The sequence below is a fragment of the Prinia subflava genome, chromosome 23 (assembly GCF_021018805.1).
Source record: "Prinia subflava isolate CZ2003 ecotype Zambia chromosome 23, Cam_Psub_1.2, whole genome shotgun sequence".
NCBI lineage: Eukaryota > Metazoa > Chordata > Aves > Passeriformes > Cisticolidae > Prinia > Prinia subflava.
In genome coordinates this window covers 59,256-86,424 of record NC_086269.1, presented here as the reverse complement: position 1 = coordinate 86,424, position 27,169 = coordinate 59,256, and the positions used below count along the sequence as shown (strand labels likewise).

The 27,169-nt window shown below is 40.9% G+C and overlaps 1 protein-coding gene across 10 annotated transcripts in view; it reads left to right on the top strand.

Moving 5' to 3' along the window:
* Window positions 1-27,169, top strand: part of MAGI3 (membrane associated guanylate kinase, WW and PDZ domain containing 3) — a 56,346-nt gene that overhangs the window by 12,671 nt on the left and 16,506 nt on the right. For all 10 annotated transcript variants that reach the window (XR_010082899.1, XR_010082898.1, XR_010082896.1 and 7 more), the window contains exons 2-12: window positions 12,589-12,705; window positions 14,158-14,277; window positions 15,789-15,998; window positions 17,280-17,454; window positions 18,281-18,360; window positions 19,759-19,816; window positions 20,878-20,972; window positions 21,575-21,763; window positions 23,140-23,739; window positions 24,756-24,787; window positions 26,624-26,768. Coding sequence is in view for 5 of the 10 variants with exons in the window: in XM_063418152.1 (XP_063274222.1) it covers window positions 12,589-12,705; window positions 14,158-14,277; window positions 15,789-15,998; window positions 17,280-17,454; window positions 18,281-18,360; window positions 19,759-19,816; window positions 20,878-20,972; window positions 21,575-21,763; window positions 23,140-23,739; window positions 24,756-24,787; window positions 26,624-26,768 (1,821 nt within the window). In the remaining 5 variants the exon portion in view is untranslated. The remainder of the gene's footprint in view (window positions 1-12,588; window positions 12,706-14,157; window positions 14,278-15,788; window positions 15,999-17,279; window positions 17,455-18,280; window positions 18,361-19,758; window positions 19,817-20,877; window positions 20,973-21,574; window positions 21,764-23,139; window positions 23,740-24,755; window positions 24,788-26,623; window positions 26,769-27,169) is intronic.

Sequence of the window (27,169 nt, the reverse complement as noted above, 5' to 3'; positions counted from 1 at the left end):
TGGTGAAGGTAGAGATGCTGGAAAAGTTTAATTAATGCTCATTAGGAGAAGCTGCTAGTACCTAAAGGAATTCATTAGGACAGGACTTGCAATGTTCATCAGAATAGCAAATAAATGTAGTGGAGTGAATGTTTACACTGTACTGTGTGGTATATTTTTCTATTCTGCAAAATGTTTCAGAATATGTGGGTCCTCCACAGCCAAGGATGTCTTTTAACCCCTTTAAAGTGTCCAGATTCAAGATGACGTTTGGGTTTATATCATAAATCTCTAAATCTCCCATCACTTTGTCAATACAGAATTGAGGAATTTAGGAGGAAAGTTACATACGTGTGCTCAGCTGTAAGGTACCACACTGGAAATGCTTCACTGTCACTTCGTTTGGGTGGCTGAATGGCCTTATTCATTTGAATATTTCATGTTAATCTTTCTACCATAGTAAATATCTTGCAGAAGGTGTTGAGAGCATGGTGACAATTTGTTTTGTGCTCGAGGGCCCCTCTGGAGTACCAACAGAAGTGCAGAAATAACATCACCTGTAAGCTAACATGCAGGTTTGGGTGTCTTGAGTTGGAAATAACCTTGAACTTCCCACTCAGAGAGCAGGTGAGATGCCCTGCAGCCACAGCTCAGGTTGGCCTTTGGTGTCTCCCCATTGGTGGATGTTGGTGAGATCTGGTGGGTTCAGGGTCTGTTTTAAACCTGAAGCTACAACTATTTGTAAATCAGAGTCATTTTCATTGTTGACACAATGTTCTTAGCACATTTTTTAAAACCTACTTGCACAGCTCTTCACTTCCAGCTGTTAGCTGTCTGACTGGAGCTGGCAATTGCCTCCTAAAGAAGCATTTGTGTTACTGCAGCAATTCCTTATCGGAAATACTGAGATTTGGAACTCTGTGGATACTGAAGAACTCTGTTACCATGCTGTGATTTGCATAGCTTTAATAGATTTTACAACAGTCAAATTTTCGCACAAATTTCTATAACAAAATACAGGCCAGACAGGTGTGTCTGGTAGGAAGCAGGAGGTTATTTACTTTCTCTGGCCTTAGCAGAGGGAGGGAACCTGGAATGAGCATGAGAACTGTTGTGTAGATGAGCTACTGTTTAAACTGTGGTGTTGGACACTGCTTAAAATGGAGTTACTTTTATCAGACATTGGCAGCTGTTTGGGGGCAGTGGAGGACGACATCTTTCGGGTCTTCATTAACCCTTTCATCAGTCTGTATTTGTACACAGGTGCGGGTAGTGGGTCCACAGGCAAGTTCCAAACTATTCAGAACTACCAATTGTTCTCTCAGTGAAAAGTCTAGTAAAAATAGGATATTCTTCAATTCAGACATCAAAACCCAATCTGTAATGTGAAGTGTCATACTGTAGGAATAGTAAAAAGCTTTTACATGAGGAAGTTCTTTCTGTGAGCTTTTTCTTACAGTGGGTGAAATGTAGCAAAAAGAAAAAGACTTGAATCACTTTCTGCTTTATTGAATTACCTTTGAGTGGCATAAAATTTGTTCTGAAATCCTTATTTATTGCCTTCTGGCAAATACATACGATTTTTTTCTATTTGAACTATGCTGTTAAGAGGTCTGCTGCTCTTCCTGGTGTGGGGCTGCAGAGATGTTGGATGTTAAGGAAATGGCAACGAGAAAAACAGTGTTTTCCAAAAAACAGAGAGTTCTTTGACAGAACCTTCTGTGTTATCTAAAGAATTTGAAACTGGGACATGAGAACTAGGTGCTCACTTCACACTGCGGAGATCTGAAAAGATTCAGCATTTGTTGTTACCTGGCAGTCCAAGTTTTAAATGCAGAATGTAAGGCTTTTCTCAAATTCTAAATGCAAAGTGTGAGGCTTTCTGTAGTTAATGAATAAGTGGACATAAAAATAAAATCTGCATTTTGAAGTAATAATATGCATCTGGTTCAAACGCAGGAAATATGAGCAATGCCTGCAAACTTAGCTGGACCTCAGTGCTGCAGCAAATTATGTTGAGAAGCAGAGGATATTTGTAATTTTGCTGTGCAAAGACTATTCTTAACCTGCATGCTGGACTTGCACTGGTATTTTTTAGAGTAACAAATGATGCAGTTGGCCCTCTCGAGTCAGACCCTCCTGGCACAGTAAACCTGAGTGCCCACTGTGCTAGGCAGGTGAGGATGTGCTGTGCACACAGCACAGCCCTGGCCTTACCTGATTGCTCTGACAGTGCCTCTGGGAAAGCCCCATTAGTCTCTTAATAAGAATTTAAACTGACAGGTAAAGACAAGCTAATCTCTGTTTCATCCCATGATTTATTTGAACAGCAAGATGTCTGGTTCCTTTTTTTTGCTGTTGCTATAGAGCTGCCAGTGCGGACTGAACAATGAATTTGGGAATTTAAATGGATTTATTTAGTAACAGTCAAGTGCTCACTGTGTGATTGCTGCCTGATTCTGACTTGATATGAAAAGTAAAATTGGGAAGGATTTTGACTACATTTCAATCACAGTTTTGTGAGATGATGAACATGGTTAGGACAGGTGCCTGCTGTCAGATTTGCTCAATGTAATTCTTATGCTCATAGGTGCACAGTGCGTTTTCATCACCTAGCTGAATGTTTTTATTATATTGGTCAATTGATACATTTCATATACTGGTATTCAGACAAAAATGTAACCCTTTAAAACTCTTACCTTCAGGTTCGTGTGTGTCCTGGAAGTGAGGAGAAAAGGGAGTGTTTTAATAAGAACCATCTACTGTGGGTAACAAGTTCCATGCTCTAGTGATGGTAGAGCATTTCAGAGAGATTACTGCAGAACCCATGTGGTCAGATAAGGATGACAGAAAAGGAATGATGCAATAAATACAGGAACAAACTCTGTGCTGTTAGTTTGGGTGTTCCTGTTTGGGTGCACAGCCATAGCTGCCTTCTGGTTGATTGCGAGTTGTGAACAGAAATTGGATTTGGCTTTGCCTTCGAAGCTGTCTCTTTATTTGAAGTGCTTTCATACAAGGATTCAGTTTCTCTGTCAGTCTTGAATTTAGTGAGCTCTTTAAGCAAATATAAATGACTCCAGCCTTTGGAGATGCTCCATATAGATGCTGGATGGCAAGTTTCCTGAGTGGAGAGCTCTGAATGCAGTGAAACCTTTGTTATTGTAACTGAGGGCTCTTTCCGGCTGATGACCTAGACAGCATTATTATTTTGCTTACAACATTCACCTTGTAGCAAACTTTGTTGGGCAAACATTAAGTTACAGAATTGCGGAATTGTTAAGGTTGGAAAAGAGCTTTAAGGGCACCAAGTCCAGCCATCAACCACCACCACTAAACCATGTCAAGTGCTAAATCAACATGTTTTTTAAACACTTCCTGAGATGGTGACTCCAGCAGTTCCCTGGGCAGTCTTAATTGAAACTGAAAGCAACTAGTGCAAGTTAATCACTGAATTTAATAGCTTATCAGCTAGACAGTCGTCACAGACATCTGCTGGGGAGCAGTTGTTTGCTGCCTTGTTCTCTAGACTTTGATTCTTGTTCACTGCTGAAATGTTTATTTTGTCATTTATTGTACTTGGAGAAGGGCTAGTAGGTATCTTTGAAGCTGGCCATGAGTAATTGTGCCATTTGTACCCTGACTACAGCCACGGCCCTGCAGGATTTTCTCAAACCAGATGGTTTAGGTTTTGGAAGTGTGTTTGTAAATGGTTTATGCTGGAAATCATAGAATGAAAATGAAGTTACTGTGGACTTGTTGCCCACGTTCTTTCTCTTTGCGTTGACTAGTTCTAGTTCATTGTATAGAGTAGTGGAAGAAGTTTGCTCTGAAGTTAAAAATATGAAGAAATACAGCTATGGTGTTCCCCATGTGGAACAAGCACTCCATAGGTGAGGAAATACTAATACGTGCCAGCTAGAACTGAATCTGCTATACAATTGACCACTGAAAGAGCAAGTTTGCTTTTAATGTTCAGTAAATTGTGATTATGAAAATCAGATTTATCCTTTTGATGAATAAGTTATTTGCCCATTTTTAATCTGCCAGTCTCTTGAATGTGGGAGTTCTGAACACTTTATTGCGGAAGTATTTCTTGAAAGAAGATCATCATATTGCTGTTATATTGGGGTGGTTCTGTGAATGGCCAGGAGTTGGACTTCATGAACTTTGTTGGTCCTGTCCAGCTCTGGATATTTTATGATTCTGTGAGTTGGTTATTAATCTGAAGGTTTATGTTTTAATAGCTGTTTGTTACCAGCTTATTTTTCCACATGCTGATGTCCTCTGTTGAGACACTTCTGTTGCTAAGTACAGATAGGTAAGAAAAAGAGGAAATGCTGAGAAGCAGATGTTGCAAGAACAAGTACCCAGCTGTGTGCTAAGAAAATGAATCTCATGGTGATTAGTTAACAATTCCTTAGCAAACAGAGCCATAGGTAAAACAGTAAACATAGCATGGGGAAATAATAATATTAATTTAGAATAAAATAGAGAAATTTCTGAACATTAAACACGGGCAGCATCAACCATCTGTGTTCCTGAAGAGCTGACTGTATTGTGCTAAGTCACACCAAGGTCAGTCGAGCTGATTTTAGAACTGGTTTTAGACATGTTTTCCTGCAAACTGGTGATGGGGAGATGCATGGATTTTCAACTTATATGCTGCACCAGTAATGAGAAGGAGTCTGTCAGCCTCAGCTGGCTGGGTTTGTTAGAAATTCCAATCACGGTGCCAAATATTGAGGTGAGCACCTCTGGCAGCTCTTGGAATGAGCTGTGGCTGTCAGTGGGATCCTGTGCCACTCCCAGACACACTTTGGTGCACATCAGTCAGCACCTCTGGTGCATTTGTGCCAGGTTGACTGCTGTGACCTGGGTTCCTGCAGGGAAGGGCTGTGCTGTGATGTGCCAGCACTGCCTGGGCAAATCCAGCATGCTTGTACTTCACTAGAAAGCAGCTGGATCTCAGATACTGAGCAGTTCCTCTCTGCTGGCATCCAGTTCCTCGTATGTACACTCTTTGGAGAAAGCACTCTTTCATAGTTAATTGAAAATCCTGGGTTCCATAACTAAAAATAAATCTTATTAAATGAATAGTGATAAAATAATAGGATATCTTGTGCAAGCAGGAGAAATGCCTTTCATTTTTAATAATATGTGATGGTTAACTGAACATATAAGGAAATGGTCTTCCCTTACTTGATTACTTCAACAACAGCCTGTGATAAAAATGTAAACAGAAGCTTCCCTGCAAAATTGGGTTATATTGGAATTGGAGTTCATGCAGTGACACCAGAGGGAGTCATGGGTGTGATGGATCAATGTGGATCAGCATCTCTGCTCCTTCTGGGATACTGTGCTGCACACTGGTGTGCGCTTGGTCTTTGGGTGTTGCAGCAGACTGAGTAAAGCATCCCTCGGTGTAGAATTGCCGTGTGAACTGTGTGAGTCAGGCACTAACATTAGTCATGGCTGGTGCACATCTGGAGTTGAGTGATTTCACTGACTACCCATGTTGTGCAGTAAGCACTGTGGGGGGATTTTTTTCCAATTAAACTGTGAGATGTCTCTAATCAATACCACTGTGGTACAGCACTTCTGTGGGTTTGATCAGAGGAGTGCTGACCTGGCACGTAGATCTTTGTTATTCGAGGTTCCTTGGAGTCCTTCAGAGTGTGGTGAGTCACACCAGTGCAATCTGCAGCCTGAAGCATCAGCTGTCTTTTGGGAATGCTGCAGCCCACCCTGCAGCAGTGCTGGGATTTCCCAGGCTCTTTGAAAAGCCGGTTTCAGGAAGCTCTAATTCCTTCCTAAAAGTTGCATAGTCAGAGCAGGAATTGCTCCTTTACCCTTGTTCTCAGGGGGTCTCTGTCCTGGTGGGACCTTGGAGGGGGGAGGTCTCATGGCAAAGTAGCATTGAGGAGCCACTAAAAAACCCTTGGGTGACATTTCTGTATGAGAATGATCTGTTACAAGAGGTGTAATACTTGCAGGCAGTGCAAAGCAGGGATGTTCAGGATGGGGCTGGTATTTAAAAGCCCAGTTTTCTGCTGTGTAAATCAGTTTATAGGTCCACGCACTGCTGCTTAGTGACACAGCTAGAGGACACTTCTGCTGGCAACATTTCCTGTTTTCCATGGTGGATGGTCACCCCAGAGGTTTGTCTGTTCCAGGAGAACAGGCATGCAGCATCTTTGTCGATAGAGTGTCTTTGTCAGACTCTTGCCCTGCCAAACTACAGACTGAAATAGGTTAGTGGGCCTAGAAATTATGCAGAGTGTAATTGCATATCTTGCTTCCTATAACCTGTCTGTGATTAGAATAAATTCTATTCTAACCTGAGCACTCAAAACAAAAAGTCTTGGCATGTGAACACATACCCTTCTGTTGGGAAAGTGGTGCCAAGTCCCAAGTAGATTAAATGGCTTGTGTAACAGAGAGCAGCTGCAAGGACGTTTTTCTTTGGGGATGTGATTAAAATGTGTCATTCTATGGAGCTGCACACTGCTTAGGCAATGAGATGTGGCATGTTAGACATACGTCACATCTGAAACATGATGCACTCGCTTCCGAACAGAAGGATTGGCAGCTTCTGCCAAACACTATGACAGGTTAACCTGCACAGGTGCCCTGCGTGCCATCCCTTGTTGCGGTGTGATACAGAATAATATTAAATGCCATTAAGTTTGAATTTACATAATTCAACATAAGCTGGAGATTTCCAAAGGGAAGCATTAATATTAGAACAGTGTGGGGACTCAAGTAACATTTTGTTGAGTTGCATATGTTAATTGTGCTTTCCGGACCAAATGGGTTTGTTTGCTGTCTCAGTAAATCATTTTCTCTAGTGTGAATAAATTAAAACCTCATATTGTAAATTTCAGGGAATGAATGGAAGATTATTTATAAATTGGGAAAAACAAGCCCTAGTTAGCCCTAGGAAAATCATCTCCATTGTTCAGGTTACTTGTCTTTGTTTTGGTGCTCCACTTTTCAGTTAAGAGCAGACTAAATGATTTATGTAGTACTGTAACCTGTGACAGCTGCAGAGAACTCTTATTTCATGGCTGTAAGCATCTGCATTCAGCTTCACAATACAAGTGTTGCAGCGACAGATACTACTTACCCAGAATAGCCTCTGTAGTGCACTGAGCTGCACAGTGATAAAAACTCAGCAAGGCCTTGAGTGCATAATTAAGAAGTTTTAACAAAGTGCTATTATTAAAACAATTTTGTTCTTAATTTTTTTATAATGTATTTGTGTATTTCAAGTTCTGATTGTTGTTTTGACCCTTTAGAGTCTTATAACATTCTTTTTACACGTCGTGTGTTCCCGTACCAGCTCCATCACTTGCCTGGTGGTTTGAGTAGATCATGATCAGGAAATGGCCTCAAGTTACACTGGGGGCGGGGTTTAGATTAGGTGCTGGGACTTTTTTTTCATGGGAGGCGTTGTAAAGCTTTGGAACAGGCTGCCCAGGGCAGTGGTGGAGTCACTATCCCTGGAAGCGTTCTAAGAAACATGTGGATGTGGCACTTGAGGACATGGTTTAGTGGTGAACATAGTGGGTGCTGGTTGATGGTTGGATTTGATGACCTTAGAGTTCTTTTCCAGCCTTAACAATTCCATATCCTATTCTGCTCAGTATATTTGATTCATCTGCTGTTGTGGTGTCAAAAAGCCTGTTTCCTCTTACACTTTATCTCCATTTCTCATTTTGAGAGTCATAATTAGATCTTGCAAATCACATTTGGTTTTTGTGAGGTGTTTCAAGCTCCCAGGCTGGGCTCACTGAGTTTTCCAGGCATCCCTGTAAATCCTTTTCTCTGTCTCAAAGCTGACAGTGGCAGAGGCTCACAGGTGCAGTTTGTCTGGATTCTTGTTCTTTGCCATCACTATCAACACATCTGACTTGAAATGGAAATCATGGGCCAGTTTAGCCCATTTTTGAAAATACAGCAAATCTTTATAATTAGGCAAAATATTGTTAATCTGTTCAGTGTTTTTTCACTTCTCAAGAAAATATCGAATTAAAGAGAAGAAAGGATATAGAATAAATAATATAATGTATATATATAATAAAAAAGCACAAACTTACCTTGTGTAAAGTTCTTTCTCATTTTTCTTGCCCACTGTTAAATTGAAGGAAATGGCTATGTTTGCGTTTTATTTGAAATCCATTCATTCTTTTAAATTACTCAAGTTCTGCTTATATCTCCTTCAGTGTCTGATCTTCTATCAGAAACAGCTGCACAGACCTTTGAGCCTTGCTGTTCTGTTTAATAATGGAGTATTAAAATGCTTGGTATTTTAGTATTATCATAGTAAACCCTGCTCACTGGTAATTCTCCTGACTATTCCCATGGTTAATGGGTTTTTGCATTGGGTGCATGCAATGTATTACTGTAGTCAAATCTGATACTGGTGTGTGTGAAGCTGGAGGCTGAAAGTTGGAACTACTCAAAAGAATTTCCATTTTAAAAATCTTTAAGTTGTAGACAATTCATTAGGCTATGCAAGTTTTTTTGCTGCCAGTGCAGGGCATAAAACCGACTTAAAATGCTGCCTTTCTGTGGAAATCATGCACAGGCGGAGATTGTCTGCAGATGTAACAAAATACAGAGAAGAAAAGTAGAGACCTGTGCTGGAACTGTGTAACTGAGTAGTATTGCTGCCCTACATACAGGTTTTCAAATGCAGCTGTTCTCAATTTCCTGCTTTTTCCTTAGTTCTGAAGTGGTGCATGACCCTGCCCTCCCATGTGCTGGCTGGAGATGCCCTGTGGAGCTATGGCCATGTCCCAGGAGCAGATGGAAGGGAAGGGCCAAACATTTGCCTGGAGCTCTGCTGATGCTCTCCCTGCTCAGAATGTGTTCTGGCATTTGAGCTGAGTGCTTGTGCTTTTAGGTGGTTTTAAAATAAAGCTTTTTGGTGTTGGTTGTGCTTAGACCAGAGCTGCCCTCCATGGATGCATGGGAGTGTCCCTCCACTGTGCCCATGGATATCTGGAGCTGGCAGGGAAGTGAGCTCAGGGTAGGTGGCAAAAGGTTAAAAACCTCTTGGTTTCACAGTGCTGGATCACAGAACCCCAGAATTCTGTGGTCAGGTTGAAAGGGACCTTAAGGATTGTTTAATTACATATGCAGGGACACCTTCCACTGGACCAGGTTGCTCTACGCCCAGTCTAACCTGGCCTTGAACACTTTTAGGGACAGGGCAGCCACAGCTTCTGTGGAAAACCCATGCCAGGGCCTCAGTACCCTCACAGGGAAGAATTCCTTCCCTCTGGCAGTGGGAAGCCATTTGCCTTTGTCCTGCTTTCCAGGCTTTTTCTTCACTTCCAAACTTCAGTGGTTCTGGTACATCTGTGAACAACGGCAACTGTTAACTGGGTACCAAGTGTTATTTTCATACACCACCCAAATGGCACTGACAACTCTAGCTAGATTTTTTTTTTCATGGCAGATCAGGAACGTAGCCATAGATACTCGCACTGTGGAGCCTTCTGTTACAGTGGAGTTTGCTGTTTTCTATACAGCCAAAACTAAAATCCAGGAGGATTGCATCCAAGCTCCCACTTTTTACATTTCACATGTTGTCCCTCTCAGCTCCAAGTATTCTTTGAAATAAACAATGCATAATTTGCCAGTCCTTTTTGTGTTTCTCAAAAGTATTTTGGGGATATGCCTTCCAAAGGATATTTTAGTTGTCTTCAGAACTTGAAATGCTTTAATGATGGAATTTCACGAGCAAACACAAAGTCATATTAGTTTTCCACTGGTTTACTTACAGTAGCCTGGTATGTTGGGAGAATCTTGCCAACCCTTAAAGATTTCAAGGAAACAGCACAGCACAGAATGCTGGGATATTTAAGAATGTGGAATGAGAAACCTTGTCTCTGAATCAATCACCACCTTGACTGAGGATCTGAAGGCATTATCCTGGTGTTGAAGACTGGTGTTGAACACCTCTTAGTTTTTAGTAATGAGTGATCTAAATCTGGAGGCTTAAAAAGTCAAAATTCATAGTTATTGGTGGTTCTGGAGTTGATTTTGTGTTACTGACAAAAGTAAGAAAGTTCCCAAAGTCAACTGTGATGTACATTCTGTAATGGAGTTTGTGGTAACCTTATTTCTTAAATCTGGATAAACAGGTTTTCATTTCTTTTACTAGTACTGTGAACACCCTGTCAGTATTTTGAGCACTCTGGTAAATGATTTATTAATACTGTAAGGCTTATCTCTACCATAATTTCTGTAAATCAGGCTATATTACCAAGAATTTATTGGGTGGCATGTAACAAACTATGACTAAATGAGCCTTTCAACGTCACCCTGTCTAGTATTTCTCAGCTTTCAGGTAGTAGATGAGTTTGGTTTTAATGGATTATTGTGGCTGTGAAGAGCCTCGAGATACAATGCTTCACCTGACATTGACCTTGCCTGCATTTTGAAGAAGCTGCAGTTTTTCAGGGAATGAGCAGAAGCTACCCTGATTCCAGAACAGGACCAGGATCTGTATTCCCAGATGGATCACTAGTCCAGGCATGGTTGTCATCTCACCTCCCAAAGCGGCCTGGATTTTCTTAGGGAACTCCTTTCTTTCACAGGCAGAGTCCCAACTTGGATTCCTGTCTTCATTACCTGGAAAGGAGACAGAGGGGTTTTGAGTGTGAGCATGCCATGGAGCACTTGGTGGCCTGGGACATGAGCTGCCAGGCAATGCTGCTAGTCTGAGCCTTCCTCCTCAGAAATCCCAGGGCTGTAAGCCCCCTGTCCTGAGGGAAAAGCAGGCTTCTGCACAGGAATCTATGTTTCTAACCCACAGTCTGCTGGCTGGGTTAGGCATTCTCAAAATGATCTAGTCTCTTTTCTATATTAGTTGTAAGAATTTGAGCCTCCCACCTTCTCCTTGTGCTGAGAGCATAGGTGTGTATTTGGCAGGTCACAGTGAAGTTCCTGCATCTGAAGGACAGCAGGTACTGGCAGATGCATCACCACTGGGCTTTTCCAGCCTTTCCACATTTCATTAATGTAATAAATGTAGCTGGTTAATTCGTGTTTATTGGGGATAATAACATAATATTTATGTTGTGTGTTTTACTGCAGTGGCACCTGAACCTTTTTCTTTTTCTGCAGTCACTTAATTCTCCTTCCCCAACTCCAGTGTGCATATCCGCATCTAAACAGTTATTTTTGGTTAATTTAAATTAAGACCGAAAACAAGAACCAGCTTGTGCCTGTTCATCTGGGAGAACCTGAGTGGTATGAAGTATATTATTCCTCTTGACTGGTCCCTATATTGCCTGTGTCATCCTTTAGAAGCGCCTCAGCAGCACAACAGACACAAATCCCAATGTTTATCAGGTCATTTTGGAGAGGCTGATACGTGAGGTTTTCCTAAAAGCCTGTGTGAAACAATGTCAAAGAAGCATGTCACCCTAATCTGTGGCCTGTTTGAGGTGGTCTTCTTAGCAGCTTTCAGCTCACAGGCTTCAAAGGCTCCTGTCAGAAACACATCTGGGGCAGGTTTATGCATTTCATAACCTGTTGGTGGTGTAATTTAATAGGAGCAGTTGTCTGTTCCAGCCTTTTTCTCTGCTGTTGTGCTACACCAGCATCCATCTGCTGCTGCCCATCTCATGCTCTAGGTTTGGAGACAAAGGTTGAGCTTTTTCCCTAAAGCCCTGAGTGTTCTGCTTTAATACATAACTTAAATTTACCAAGGTCACTGAACCCTATTTAATGTGCTTTCTGGGAGGCTGACAGGATAAAAAAGATTGGTTTGTACTCTCCTGTCTGAAGGATGAGGCAGTAATACAAGATCTGAGTTATTTGTGTGCTGAAGGGGCCGTGGTTCTCCAGTGATGTGACAGATTCACTAATGATACCTGACAGAACTATTGTAAAGGAGTAATTTTAAAAAAACCCAGCTCCCTTCTATTATGCAGTGTTTTTGAGAAGGAAATATTTTGGTTTTATAATTTGAAGAGTCCAAGTTCCCATGTGACAAAATATTGAACTCGGGTGACTAGCGAGTAGGTGTAAATTGAATGGAACCTACTTCAAAATACAGTGAAAACGTTTGTTGTCTGTAGAGACTTCAAATTTTGGTAATAGGTTTTGTATTTTAATAGTTTATATTGCTTTTCAAACAATTCTAAAATATTATCACTGTCTTGTTCAAGAGATGAGGGAAGATGGTTGTTAGTCAGCTCTGCTTAAAATCACTGTGCCAGAAGAAATTCTTCCCTGTGAGGGTGGTGAGGCCCTGACACAGGTGCCCAGAGGAGCTGTGGCTGCCCCATCCCTGGCAGCATTCAAGGCCAGGTTGGATGGGGCTTGGAGCAGCCTGGGTGAGTGGAAGGTGTCCCTGCCCATGGCAGGCCATGAAACAAGATGAGCTTTAAGGTTCCTTTCTGACGCAATCCATTCTGCGACTTGACAGCACAAAATGGTATTTTTCATCAAGGTTGTTGTATTTAAAACAACCCAACTCTTCCATCTGCTTGCTTTTTCTGAAACTTCTATAGCAGGGAAACACAATTCTTGTTTGTAAGATCCTGCTTTACAAATTATTCTAATTTATTCTTTTTTCTTTTTAAGGAAAAGTCATCAACAAGGACTTGCGCCACTACCTGAGCCTTCAGTTCCAGAAGGGCTCGATAGACCACAAACTCCAGCAAGTGATCAGAGACAATCTCTATTTGAGAACCATCCCTTGTAAGTATGTAAAGATCAGCCTCATTTGATATGTTCCTGCCAACTCCCACATCATTTGTGAGCTTGAAATGCCTTCTCTGTTAATCCAATTTATAGTTTTACCTTGCAGCAGAGACTTCCAGCTTTGCTACAGTAGTTTTACACCTGAAGTTGCCATGAATTGGTACAGCCAGTATGCTGGACTGAAAACCAGCAAAAACTTGAGAATTCAAAGTTCAGATTGTTTCAGTAATATCTCTCTGTTGCTCATTATAAGTTTGTCAGTAGTTGTTGTTAGAATGACCCCAGCCACCACAAGAAATAAACCTTTCACATCATGATCAAGCAGTGCAAAAGCATCCTGATTTTTTTCAGTGTGTTGGGGTTTTTTTCTTCACGAAGAGCAAACTGAGACCTTGAGTGTCAAGTGCATTAGGCAGAGCAGGACAGCTGGATGGAAGGAGTGTGTGAGGGGGGGTTGGGTGCAGAAGGGGTTGCAGTGACAGAATGTACAGGCAAACCATTTGCTCATCCTGAGAAGACTGATTAAAAAGGCTCATCGTTGACTGTTTAAATATTTATTGCACTAAAAACTTACTTTGTCAGGTAATGTTTTTGTATCTACAGGAATTCTGCTCTCTTCTCTCTGAGCACACTTGAGAGTTTGTGGCTTTCTTAAACTGCATTTCACTATTACTAGCTTTTATTTACTAGCTTTTGTTAACGCTGCTGCCTGAAAAAAATGATACATGTCTTTAAAATGCTCTTAGGTTGTAGGCAGTAATGAATAACAATGAATCAGTTCAGTCCTTTCAGGAGAGCTTTAATTAAGCTGTTGTAACTATGGGAAGCCTATTTTCATAGACAAAACACTTTGAGAACCTCTGCATTAACACAGCAATTTACTGATAAAGTTTACCTACAGCCCAGGGTTAGAGTGTGGCTGAGTTATACTGAATTGTAGGTTAAAAAATAAATTTTGTGCCTAGTTATGGATTTGGTGGCCCAAAAATCAAACGTGCTTAGTCATGATGACCTCATTGCAAATTAGAGAGTTGGTGCTGGTAGAAATAGGGAAAGATGCAGCTCCCTTACAGCTGGGTTAAAATAAAATACCGCAGCTGTTCCGAGAATCCCAGACTGGGATTGCCTGGCCCAGGTGTCGTCAGCTGCCACAAAAGTTTTTTTTGGTTCATTGACCATAAGAAAAAATTCTCTTAATTGCCACCCCACCCAGCTTCTTCTCTCCTCCTCCCCCAGTAGCAGAATTGTTGTTCCTGTGTAATGTACTGGCTCAGTTTTTATACATTATTGTTCACTTGCTCACCAGCTGTTTTAGTTTTTTACTGGAGTGGCATCATCTTTGTATAAACGTTTGAAAATACATTGTTTTTACTGAACTGTACAGCAGGCAGCATCTGGTAACAGGCAGCACTTAAGTATCTTACAAGAGTGTTTTCTCTGTCTTTGCAGGCACTACAAGGGCTCCCAGAGATGGGGAGGTCCCTGGGGTAGACTATAATTTCATTCCTGTTGAGGAGTTTAAAGCGCTGGAAGAAAGTGGAGCCTTACTAGAAAGTGGAACATATGATGGTATGTTGGTGATGTTTAATGGAATGGAATAAGGACTCAGTACTTGTGTCCAGGATCTTAGTCCAAGTGTAGCTCCTTGTGGTACCAGTATTCCTGCTCACTTGAGGGTCATGACGGTAGTAGAGAGACAATAGTTAGTCTGTTTTTAGATTACTGTGAAGAGGAGGATCTTGTTTTAAAGCTTTCTGATAAACCACAGATTGTCCTTTCAACCACTCTTAATCCCACCAGATTATTTTCACTGTTGCATTTTGGGAAGCATTCTGAAAAGGTTTGTGTGTGCCTGGTACAAATTTAAGAGAATTTAGTCAATTTTGTGTAAACCTCAGAGAACAAAGCCATGTTGTCCTCTCAGGTGTGCATCAAAAGGAAAGAAGGCAAGGGAAAATCTGACCCAGCAGGGAAACAAAAGCATTTTTCAATGAGAAGTTGAACAGCTCTAGACCAGATTGTTCAAATCTGTAGGAAAGTTTGGTTTGTTAAATGTGATGAGGAAAAACATTGTAATGAAGATGGTGCAAAACCAAAGCATCTAAAAAGTAGACATTCCTGTTAAAGTCTCTGTGCCTCTTATTTGCCATATCCCACACTATCTGTTAATATTGTCCCGTCTGTGGAAATCTCCTAAGCAAGTTTAGGCTGAACTAGTACTTTTTTTTTTTATTCTTGAGCTGCACTTTATCTGGATCTCGCCTCTCTGAGCCTTGCCCTTGACTGATATTTGCAGAAGGGTTTTCTTTCTTACTTTATTTACATGGTCAAAACCATATCCAGGCACCAAAAGTTGCTCCAGCAGGAACTCTGGGAAGCTTCCTTGCTTTGTGCTCAATTCCCTAATAAAAATGATATGAGCAGTCAGGAGAGAGGTCAATTGCTGAAATTCTTTTCCAGAAAAGAGCAGATGATTTCTGTGTGCTTTAGATTAAAATATTGAAGGAAAAATCTGTTCCATTTTCTGAAGTAAAAATAAGTTTTAGATAAAACCCTATCAGTGTCTTTGTTCTGCAAGTGTGTTGTCAGTAGAAAGTTGCAAGTGTAAAAATCAATTACTTGTTAATTGTTTTTATGGAAATAAATACTTTGTTTCTGCACAAAATGAATTTGCTTTTTGACTTCAGTATTTCTGTTGCACTGTTAATTAGTGTATAGAGTAAGAATAATTGATTTTCACTGTTTACTCCTCTGTGGTTGCTCCCTAAGTCTCTTTATGGGGTATTACTGAATTACAGGCAAAGTAACAAAGCCATCTTTTTCTTTAGAAAACTTACAGCAGGATAAAAGTTTTCAGTTAACCTCTTGTTTTCAATGCTAGTGCTGCATTGTCAAGAAGTCGGTGTATGAATAAATAGGCTTGGACTGTTGATTGGGTTTTGGTAGTGCTGATGTCTTCTTTGAGGCTTTACATTTTCACCAAAATATGTTTGTGTGGGCACTAAACTGGTAACAGCCACTGCCAGTGCCTTCAGCAAGTACCAGTGCTTCAGTGATCTGGATTTCTGTCTCATTTTCAGGTAATTTTTATGGTACTCCAAAGCCTCCAGCAGAGCCCAGCCCCTTTCAGCCTGATCCAGTGGATCAAGTTCTTTTTGACAATGATTTTGATACTGAATCACAGAGGAAAAGAACCACGTCGGTCAGCAAAATGCAAAGGATGGAAAGTTCTCTCCCTGAAGAGGAGGAAGAGGAGGAAAAGGAAGCAGTTAATGGCAGCGGAGGGATAGGTTGGTTGACAAGGGGAGAAATTGGATGGAGTATTGTATGAATGCATAAGGACTATACAAATAACATTTGTGCTTCCTTCCTTTTTGGTGAAGTGTGAAGGCAGTTTCTATTCAGGCTGGTGCTTCTACTTGATTTTTAGATGACCTTCTGAAAAGAACCAGCTGTTCTCCCAGCCAGATGTGCAGTTGCATCATAAAATGCACTGCTTGGTCAAGAACATGTGGTGCTGGATATGGGCCAGTTACACGAGCGGGAAGGAAAAATTTGTCCACTCTTCAAATAGCAGAATCCTTCACAGAGTAAAATTTATACCCTGCAAATATTACTCTTGAATTTTGAGGCAATTATTGAATTTGTACACAGGAGATTTTAGGGAAGTGATTGGTTGAAGGGGCAACATTGGCTCATATTGTGAAATTGTCAGATTATTTTGCATAGGGGAACTATCACACAACCTGAAACCACCCGAGGGGGAGCTTGTGGAGAGAAACAGAGCCAAGTGTGTTGAGGCTGAAGCGATGTCCAGCAGGATCTTTCTGGGATTGGCAGGATGCCCTTTTCCTTTTGCTATTGTGGTTACTTATCTGGAGGGGGGGAAATTGATGGTGGAGGGGAACTGTCACATTGCATTTGCAGCTGATCCTGTGTGTGAGTGTTTAGGACAGAGTTATACTGACCAGACCTGACCTAATCTTGTCATCTTCAGGGCTGGCAGCACCACAGAGGGGCCAGTGGTCAGGCTGGTGGTTGGGTGAAGGTCATGAACATCATCATGTCACAGAGGATATCAAGCATAACCTCGGTTCTGAAGGGTAGAGGCTTCTATTTAAAGTTTTCTGCAGGAATTCCGGGGATCTTTTTCTAGTTGTGGTTTGTAGGAAGGTGTTGTTTATTTTACTGGCAGTTTGGATCTTCTCTACATTTCTTTCTGATTCTTTGAGGAGTATTAGTAGGATTTTTTGGGTTGTTTTATGGCATTGCAAACACTGTTCTTTCTGTAGAAGCAGAACAGAGTGTAGTCGACCTGGATTTCTGCCAGTGTTGATTTTTCAGAGTAGGCTCAGACACATAATACAAGGTTAATTCTGTTTGGCAGGGGAAGAGCAGAGTTCAGTGTTTTCATGTCAGTTTTTAAAAGTTCACAGCTGAAAAAAAAAGTGAAAAAATGCACATCACATACAAGGATGTGTTTGACATCCACTTGTAGCCAGATTAAGAGGGTGGTTCTTTGTGAGAAACAACATAAGCATCTGACAAACACTTTCCCTGAACAACTGCAGAAAACAAAGAAAAACATTCAGATTCTCCTGACTGGATGAAACCTGTTCCCAGCTACAACCAGACAAGCAGCAACATGGACTTCAGAAATTATTTGTCAAGGGATGAGACCCTGGAACCACTACCCAAGAACTGGGAAATGGCCTACACGGACACTGGCATGATCTACTTCATCGAGTGAGTAACTTGCTCCCAGGAGAAGTGCTGGTGGCTGCAGTCTGGAAAGCTGCTCTTTCACCTCTCTTCTGTTCTTGCTGCTTCTATTTCTTTATGAAATTTAATATATTCTTACTGTTACAATCCTTACTCGTAGTCCTCCATGTTGCGCACTCCGTACAATTGCCATCGTGCAGGAAAACCTTACAGTGCCACCTGCAAACTCAGTTTGTTTGTTCTATGTTTTGTATCTCACAAACACAAAGCTGGCTGAGTATTGCTAAGTGAAGTATAACATGAAAACCTTCTCTATGTCAAATTTCTCTGAAATTTGGTGCCTTGTTTGTTGTTTTTTTTTTTTTTAATTTATTCTCTGCTTGTGTTTCTTGGCTGGAAATGGATGTTTCAAAATACAAATAGCCCAGATGAAAGCCCAGGATAGGAAAGCAGCACATGTGTGCACATGTAAAACTACCTCATTTATGTGTTCTAAGGCAAAAATGAAACAGAAACCTTCCTAAGAGTTAAGCATGAGAGAAACCTTCCTGAGAGTTAAGCATATGAAGAGACTAAAAATATTTTTTTTCCTATCAGGTAGAAACAGCTGCTGTTCCCACATGAGCTTTTGGGGGCTGGGGAGAGGATCTGTACCTCTTAACACTTGTGATGTACCCTGGAGAGTCTCCAGTGTGCTGGTGCCTTTTCTGTTTTAGTATTTTATGATGTGACTGAGGCACAAATAAAGGTTGTATTATCTGAAGTCTGGAGTTTCCTACAATAGTAAATGCTTGAAGCAAAGTTTCTTCAGTGTGAGGGAGTTCTCACTGGCATGTGTTCTGCTTCACAGTCACAACACCAAGACAACCACATGGCTTGATCCCCGGCTCTGTAAGAAGGCCAAAGCTCCTGAAGATTGTGAAGATGGAGGTGAGATGTTCACAATGCATTTGTCACTTGTCACTGATAAAGGTATGAGTTTATCCCAGCTGGACACAATCCATTATTTCCGTGGTAGAAGCTTCTCCCTGGTAGATGTGACCGTGGAGCTGGCAGTGTAGTGCTGAGTGCTCTGTTTGGTGGCAATAGGAATTTACATAACACTAGGAAAGTCCATGGTGTATTTTCCCTGGAATAGTACAATCTGTCTCTATAGAAGGTTTATCTGCATTCCTGAATATAATATGAGATGTTTTGTTCCAGTAAGTGTCATTCTTAAAGAGAAAGCTGCATGTGAGTGATGATCTCACTGGAAACTGTTGTATAGGTGGTATATGGCAGAAGGAGAAGGTCTGTAAGTAACAGAATATAGAAATAACAAAGAAGGTATGGCAAAATACATCTTGCTAGTGATAACTATTGCTTGTAACATAGTATTTGACTGCAGAAGCTAAGGGAACAATCTGACTGATTTAAATTCCTTCAAGACTTTCAGGTCAGTAGCTTCCAGACAATTCCTGCAACCATTTCCTACACAATTGGGCAATTCAGTCTGCTAGAAAAGAGTATCATGTAGCTCTGTCTTCAGCGAATGCCCGAAATGTTCCAAAAGATGAAGCAGGCTCAGAATGACCTGTCATCCCTCAAAATTGTCCAGCCTTACAGTCATGTATCCATAGTGAAGCCAGCTGGAGCCATGGCTGCGTACTACTGCTTATTAAGCATACATGCTGCTCACCACAGGATTAAAAGAGCACTTTAAACAGAGATGCAGGATATCCAAATGAACAATACTTAAATTAATAGACCCACTGGGTCTTTAGTCAGACCCTGTGGAGCAATGATGGTATGGGTAATTGGTAACATGCTGTAATACGCTAGGAAAGTTCCTGTTATTGTCAAACTTAGGGCAGCCTCAAACAAGATTACAGGGAAAATGAATCCTTAAAATGTCTGGCTAACTATATCCATTACTCTAATATTTAAATTTCCATGGTGAAGATAACTAGAACAATAAATTTGATAAGCTGACCTTTGTGGTAACTGCTTACTACCTTCAGACAGTCATGAGCTGCTGGCATTCTCTTACCAGATGCTGAATTTGCCATAAAAAGGAGCCTTTTGCATGTAATTTTCAGTATAAACAGGTCTTTATGTTTAAAGTGGTGTGATTTCATTGAATAAAAGGCTCATCATTTAGTGGAAGGAAGAGTAAAAGTTACAGGGCTTCAGATTCCCTGGAACAGGCCGATAACCTTTCATCAGGGAAGAAAATGAGACCTGTATTTTCCTCATATATTTCATGAGTCTAGGTATTCTTTAATGAAAACTTGGATATTTGTGGATAGTTTTCCCTTGTAATGGAAAACTTGGTCTTTCTGATTGCAGAACTTCCTTATGGATGGGAGAAAATAGAAGACCCTCAGTATGGGACATACTACGTTGAGTAAGTGCTAATTATTGATTTGGCATACTTAAAAATTGAGCATGAAATTCTGAAGTGCTTGATACCCAATAAGCAGAGGTTGTAATGCAGTGAAAGGCCAGACTGGACAGGACTTGGAGCAGCCTGGTCTAGCGGAAGGTTGGGGTAGGGGTTCATGATAGGGTTTGGAACTAGGTGGGCTTGAAGTTTTCTTCCAGTCCAGACCATTCTGTGATTCTGTGAAACTGTTAAATATATCCAGGTAAAACAGTTCTAGGGTCACAAACTCATGGCACAAACTTCTGGTAGCACTGGCATGTAGGAAAATCCACAGTGTGACCTTAAAAACTTAGTGGAATGTTTTTCGTTTGGGGAAGGGAAAGCAAGTTGCAACCAAAATAATTTATAGATGGAAATGAGCTGTTGTCGTTTTTCTTAGCTTAACAAAAACAGAGTCACTTGACTTAAGAGTGGCACCTGATAACTTTAAAAGTGCAGAAATAACTTGTAGATCATTGGCTGTGTCCAAAGAGCCAAGTCAATAACCACTAAACTGCTGCAAGAGCTCTTTTGAATCTCCTTCAGACCAGAGGAAATTAAATCTCTCCTTAACCATGGAGAAGAAAAATGGTAGAGTTGAAAATGTAGCTTTGGGGAACAAAGAAACGTTTTTCACTTTGCGAAGCCAAGGTATTTGAATTATGCTCAAATCTGTTGGTTTTCCCCTCCTCTGCTGTACTTCTCTAGCATCTACTGGAAAAAGGTGATGCCTGAGTTTGTAAACACTACAGGTAGATGAGTGAAGAGAAAAAGCAGGTTTGCTCATTTCTAAACTATTACAACTCTACCTAGTGATTAAAGGGAGTAAAACTTCAATTTCCTCAAAGTAAGTAAAAAAACTGCTGAAAGAAAAAGCATACTTTCAGTATTGGTTATGAGAGTTTTTTGGTTATTTCTCCTGACCGTTCATCTGACATAATAAAAGATAGTGTTTGTAGATGTACTTTTTGGGGTTGTCTTTTTTGGGAAATAGTCAGAATGCTTTCTGTTGAAATCCTGACCTACCTTTTGTATGCCTGCAGTCATATTAACCAGAAAACTCAGTTTGAAAATCCAGTATTGGAAGCCAAAAGGAAAAAACAGCTAGGACAGACTGATGCTGGCCCTTCCAAATCAGGTATCACTGAATATTGTGATTTTTGTCACATATATCTTTATCTGCAAATATGCTTTATAAAAACTCAATTCTGGAATTCCTCAAGGCATCAGCCTTGTCTTTTTGCTAGCCATTAGTGTTACCCTCTGAGATCTTTAAGGTTTTTTGAGAGATTTTTTTCATGTTAAAATTGAACCGAGGCACTAAGACTGCTTTAAAATCATTTTGGTTGTTCTGAAGCTGTTTGTCATAAACATCTTTGGAATATATGGAGGGTTAAAAAAGTCATCTGGAAGTGCAGGTAAAACCACACCTGGAGTTTTTATGCTTTTGGTCTACTTTAAGCTTGGTATTTAAGGATTAAAATTAGGAATTCGAGGTGGGAGGTTTGCATGCAGCTCTGTTGCAATCTGGTCAAAAAACTCTTTTCTGTTCACTGAATTCAGCTGGAAAATCAGTGTAGCGCTTTCCTGTCTGTTTGGTTTATCCCTTAAGAATGCTTCAGAAGATGACCAAGAATAAACAAATCATTAATCTTTGTGACACCTTAAAAATAAACAAAAAACTCACCAGAACTAACCCTGGTTTCCTGCCTTCTGTGTCTGTATTCCATAATTCCAAAGGACCAGGGATGTCTGTCTTCACTCAAGATCCATCCCAGCTTACTGGAGCACTTATAAGGACATCCCTGAAAAAAAGTACCATGGGATTTGGCTTCACAATCATCGGCGGGGACAGGCCTGACGAGTTTCTCCAGGTGAAGAATGTGTTAAAAGATGGACCTGCTGCACAAGATGGAAGAATTGCTCCAGGTCAAGTATTATTTCTGTAAAGTTCCATTTCCTGGGGTACTTTGAGAACACTACCTGAGGTGCAGGAGGTTGGATGACTCCATCCACACCCTCAGTAAATTAATTATTTTCAGATTTGTGAAAGAACTGTGCAGAGCAGTGGCTGAAAAGGAAAAGAAGCAACATTCTAGATAAAGATCAACTTAAAGCGCACTTCTGAAGGTTTCAGTACTTCTGCTTTAGCAAAGACACTTGTCTTCATGTTTATTCATAGAATGGTTTCCCTCTCTGTAAGTAAAGTAAAAATAGTGTGTTTGAATCCTGGTCTGTTTTACCTTGTCGCTGCCAAAACCCATGACACCAATTATTAAAACTGCAAAAAACCCACAGCAGGAATGAGGAAGCAAAGTCCTGTGAGCTGAACAAGTGAGGAGAGAAGAGGGATGAGGGTTCCTGTAATCCATGAAGACTTGCACATTTTTTTATGGTTATTACATGTGTAATTAGGTTGCCTATAACCTTATCATAACATCTGGTTTGCATATTAGGGGCAAAATGCTTCTTTATGTATAACATAAACTGTCACTCTTCAAATGAGTAAAAGAATTCATACTTTGAATGATTAATACTATTTACTTATGAAATTGAACAATTCCCTGTTTTGTTGCTGATGTGTTGTTTAAACTTGTTTGTATGTGATTCATTTTCCACCTCTGCAAAAATGAAAATTATCCTGCAGAACTGTTGGAATGAAAAGATGTGCAGCTATTCCAAATGCAGTTCATGGAATAAGAGATCCTGTTTTACTGATGCCAAGGCATTAAAGGGATACGACAGTTTGCAGGGCATATTGTACTGCACATGCAAAGTTTCACATCAAAATGATGAAAACACAAAACGAGGTTTGGGGATCTGAAGCCCACATTGCTTCATTTTGAAAATGTATTCTTAGCCACGTGTGGCAGCAGCATAAGAGTATGGAGTGTGTGTGTGTGTATGCAGTCCTAGCTTAAGTTCAGCCAGCCCTAAAATAAACACAGGGCCAAAATATCCGATTTATTCTACATTGGGTTTAGGATGCTGTGCAATATGAATTAAAATAGAAGACATCTGCTTGCTGTAGTGTGCATGCTCTGCTTCATCTCTCATAGCTGTACAGTATCATTTTTTAAATCTGCTGCAGATTAAACTTTATATATTTAGCACACTGTGTCCTGAGATGAAATAGAATAAATGCAAAGAGGAAATTCTTTATGCTTTTTGGCAATATTAGCCATGAGGTAATATCCCAGACACTAGTTACTAGTTTGAGGACAGCACTGTGATTTCCTCAAGGTAGGCTTTTGTTGAAGGTTTTGCTTCTGTTTTTGACACTGTTGAACCTTCTTTTATAACAGGTGATGTCATCGTGGACATAAATGGAAGTTGTGTCCTTGGCCATACCCATGCAGATGTTGTCCAGATGTTTCAGCTCATTCCCATCAATCAGTATGTGAACATGACTTTATGTCGTGGGTACCCTCTTCCTGATGACAATGAAGACCCCATGGTGGATATCGTGACAGCCACGCCTGTCATTAGCAGCCCGCCAGCGCCCAAGGGAGATGCTTCCGTGTCCAGCCAAGATTTAGTAGCAGGAACGGTTGTGTTGGACCAGAATGGGAAAATGTTGGTCAACGGTCGCCTGAACGGCCCTTCCGTGGATTCCGTGGAGCAGAGGGTCTCCTGTGCCTCCTCAGGAGGCTCTCAGCCAGAGCTGGTCACCATCCCTCTGGTCAAAGGGCCTAAAGGCTTTGGGTTTGCCATTGCAGACAGTCCCACAGGCCAGAAGGTGAAGATGATTTTGGACAGCCAGTGGTGCCAAGGACTACAGAAAGGGGATGTCATCAAGGAGATTTGCCATCAGAATGTGCAGAGCTTGACCCACTTGCAGGTGGTGGAGGTGCTCAAGCAGTTTCCAGTAGGAGCAGAGGTGCCCCTGCTTATCTTAAGAGGAGGTACAGACAAAATTGCAGTTGTCATGTTGGTTATAAGCTATTTGAAGTCCTGTTTTAGTGTGATACTTAAATTGTGTCCAGTCTTGACAGCTGAGCAGCAATCATGCTTCTGATCCACTATGTTCTAAGTTTGAGTTATAGCCCTAACTATTTAGGCTGAGAACATGTTGCTGGGGTTTTGTTTGGGGTTTTAGTTAAGTTTTTCTTCGGGTTTTTTTTCCTCAAAAATTGTATGGTGATATGTTTATGCACTGTCTCTTCCAAGTCTCTGGGGAGTGCTAAAGCAAACATGTGGTCTCCAGTGTAATGCAAAGCACATGATGGACTGAGTTTTGTGAGGTTCTCCAAATGTATTCCAGTAACTGTGTCTGTAATGAACATGGGATTGCAGGAGATGGGAGGAAACATTAGCAAAGAAGTGGGGCTGATCACTGGGAATAGCAGAAAAAATTTTGATTTTTCCTTTGCATATTCATACCTCTTCCTTGATTGTCAGTCACAGACCAGAATGCATCTTCTCCCCAAAAAACTGTAGTAGATAGTGTGTGTCTTTCAAGGGAAGCTGAATCTGAATGGATTATGAAGCAACTTATGGCTGCTCAGTGTCCCTTCAGGCTTTATTGTAACACTGACTTGAGCAACTGGCATTTGCAAAAATCTCCAGATCTTTTTCTGTATAAATGCTACTATTTCTTTATCAGTTAAAGAAGTAATTAGGTTTCTTCGCGGCAAATGAAATGCCTTCAGACAAATTCATAAGTCTCCCTATCCCATCAACTGAGAGATGACTTGGCTGACCAGTTTCTAGCAGAAAGAGAAATAGATATTTTTCATTGTTGTATAGCTTTCAGTTCTAATTGAGGCTTCTCTAAACCGATGGTTTTGGTCACTTTGCCATTTAAAAGCACAGTGAATCAGCTGGTATTATTTTCACCCCAGAGCAGCTGATTAAATTGCTGTAATGTTGTTGAAACTTCTTGTAACCTGCCATTAAAATTACATTTTATTTTCTTCAGGTCCACCCTCACCTACTAAAGCTGCCAAAGGAGTGAGTATTGGTGATGTGTTTAAATTGCTTTCTGCCCTGCTTTGTAATCTCATTTCTTCTGGACTTTAGTGCCTGTGATAACCTTCAAGATAGCTTAGCAAAACCACATCTGCTTGGTAGGCATACATTCTGTGTCTAAGTAGCTGCTGTCAGAGTACCAATTAAAAGGGAAACAAAAAACAGTATCTGTTTTTTCATTGCTAATTATTAAAGTGAATTTGGATTTCTAAAGGAAGTTTATGATGCTTTGATTAATCTCAGTCCTTGCATAGAATTAATGGACTGGTTAGTACTCACTTCTGGAAATGCTTGTCTTTGAATCCATATTTTCAGCAAGTCTCTATGGAACTGTACATTCCCAGCTTGATATGCGTTGGTCTTGGAAGTTATCTGTCGGGGCATATTTAATATATATATAGCTCAGTAAAGAATCCTTGCTCTTAATAAAGAAACCTCTGATTTAGTAATGTTGATGTTAATGCTTATGTTTATTATGAAGGTTTCTGTTGTAAGCTAGGCTGGTTGAACACAGATACTTCTTTAAAAATGCTTCTTGTACAGAGCACATCAGGGCAATTTAGTAAAACCCCATTCAGAGCATATCAGGGCAATTTAGTAAAACCCCATTCAGAGCACATCAGGACAATTTAGTAAAACCCTATTACAAGAACATAGCTGTAACTTCTCTTTCTTCTTTATCCTGCTGTTTAAGTGCAACCGTAGTTGTATCCCAGCAATGGGATGACACATGCACACATGTTCAGCATGCTCAATGACAACTGTGCTCAATAAGATCTTCAGATTCTGTTCCTTGCAAGCATCCAGCTGCCCACACTGAATAAATCAGAGCAGAAATCCCTGCAGTTGGAGCGCCCTGGCCCTGTCAGCATAGATCCCATGGTGATGTGCTAAAAATAGTTTAGACTTGGGGACTGGCATTCTATTCCAGCACACATACAGGAGCAGCAGCCCACAGAGCACTCAATGCTCAGTGGCATTAAGCAATGTGGCAAAATAATTCACTTAAAAATGGCAAGTTCTTGTGTTTATAAACATACAAGAAGTGTCAAACTGCCGAATGGCTCTTGGCAGTTTCTTCTGCTCTTGGTGAAAGGGCAGATCTGCATCAGTTCTCCTCCTGCTGTGGTTCAGGATGCACTGCCACATGCCAGTCTTCCAGGCTGGGTTTCAGCCCAGGAAAAGTATTTAAAATTATGTTAGTGCATAATTGATTGGGAGTTTAGATGAGAGACCACAAGGGTGTTCGGTGTCCTTACCTCATGAACAGGCATGTTGCAGCTATCAGATCATGAAAAGGCAAATAGTGAGTTGTTAATACCTCACACTACCCAGGTGTGTCCTCCTGTCCTGTATGTATATTGCTCCAGCAAACAGCTCATGCTGGGAGCACCTCTGGTGCTTGTGGGGAGGAGCTTGGCAGAGGATAGAAGGCAGTGCCTGTGGAGCAGCATGCACCCATAGTGCTGGACTGTGGTTCAGAACCTGGCAGGTGCCTGACAAGGATTCATTGTCTTCTCCAAATGGTCCTTTATGCCCCACTTCTTCCCATGTGTCGGTAGCCACCAGCATCTGCCCAGCTTCACTCTTTCCTGGGCATCACTCACTTCAAACCCTTTCCAAGCCTAGCCTCCACTAGAAATTCATATACCAGTGAGGAAGACCTCTGTACTCCGGTCAGACACATCCACTGGAAAAGCTGTAATTTTGTTCCTTTCTTCTTGTGTTTTTCTTCTGCATGGTGTTCATTGTCTTTGCACCCACAAGCGTAGTCATGCCTTTATTTAATATGGATTTTATGTCCGTGGGCTGTTTCAGAAGGACAAGCAGGACAGTTTGGAAGCTATCAGTGATACCATTCCACAGCCAATGCCCTTCCCGCCTTCTGCTGTGCGACCAAGCTCTCCTAAACTGGACCCTTCCGAAGTCTACCTGAAGTCTAAGACAATTTATGAGGACAAACGTAAGTACATAATCTTCAATTTGAAATTACTTAATTATGAAGAATTTTTTTCTTTTGGTGTCCATGCAGTAAAACTATGGAGACTTTGTTGCTAAGTTTGTTAATCTGCTGCAGATGAAACATTTCAAGTAACGCATAATTCAAACAGCAGTTAGAAAGAGAAAAAGATAAAACATGTTTCAACCATATTTTCAGTAAAACAGTTAATTGCAGAAACAATCTCTAGGATGGTTCTCAAGTAAACTGGAGCAGACCTGCTTATAAAAGTAGCTGAGTTGTGTCACAGACTGGCTTTTATCTTGGTCTACTGCACAGATGTAGTTGTGATTTCTGCTTTGAAAATTAATTACACCATTTTAAAAAGAGAACATCACAGTATTTCCGGTTTCTGTGTTTTGCCA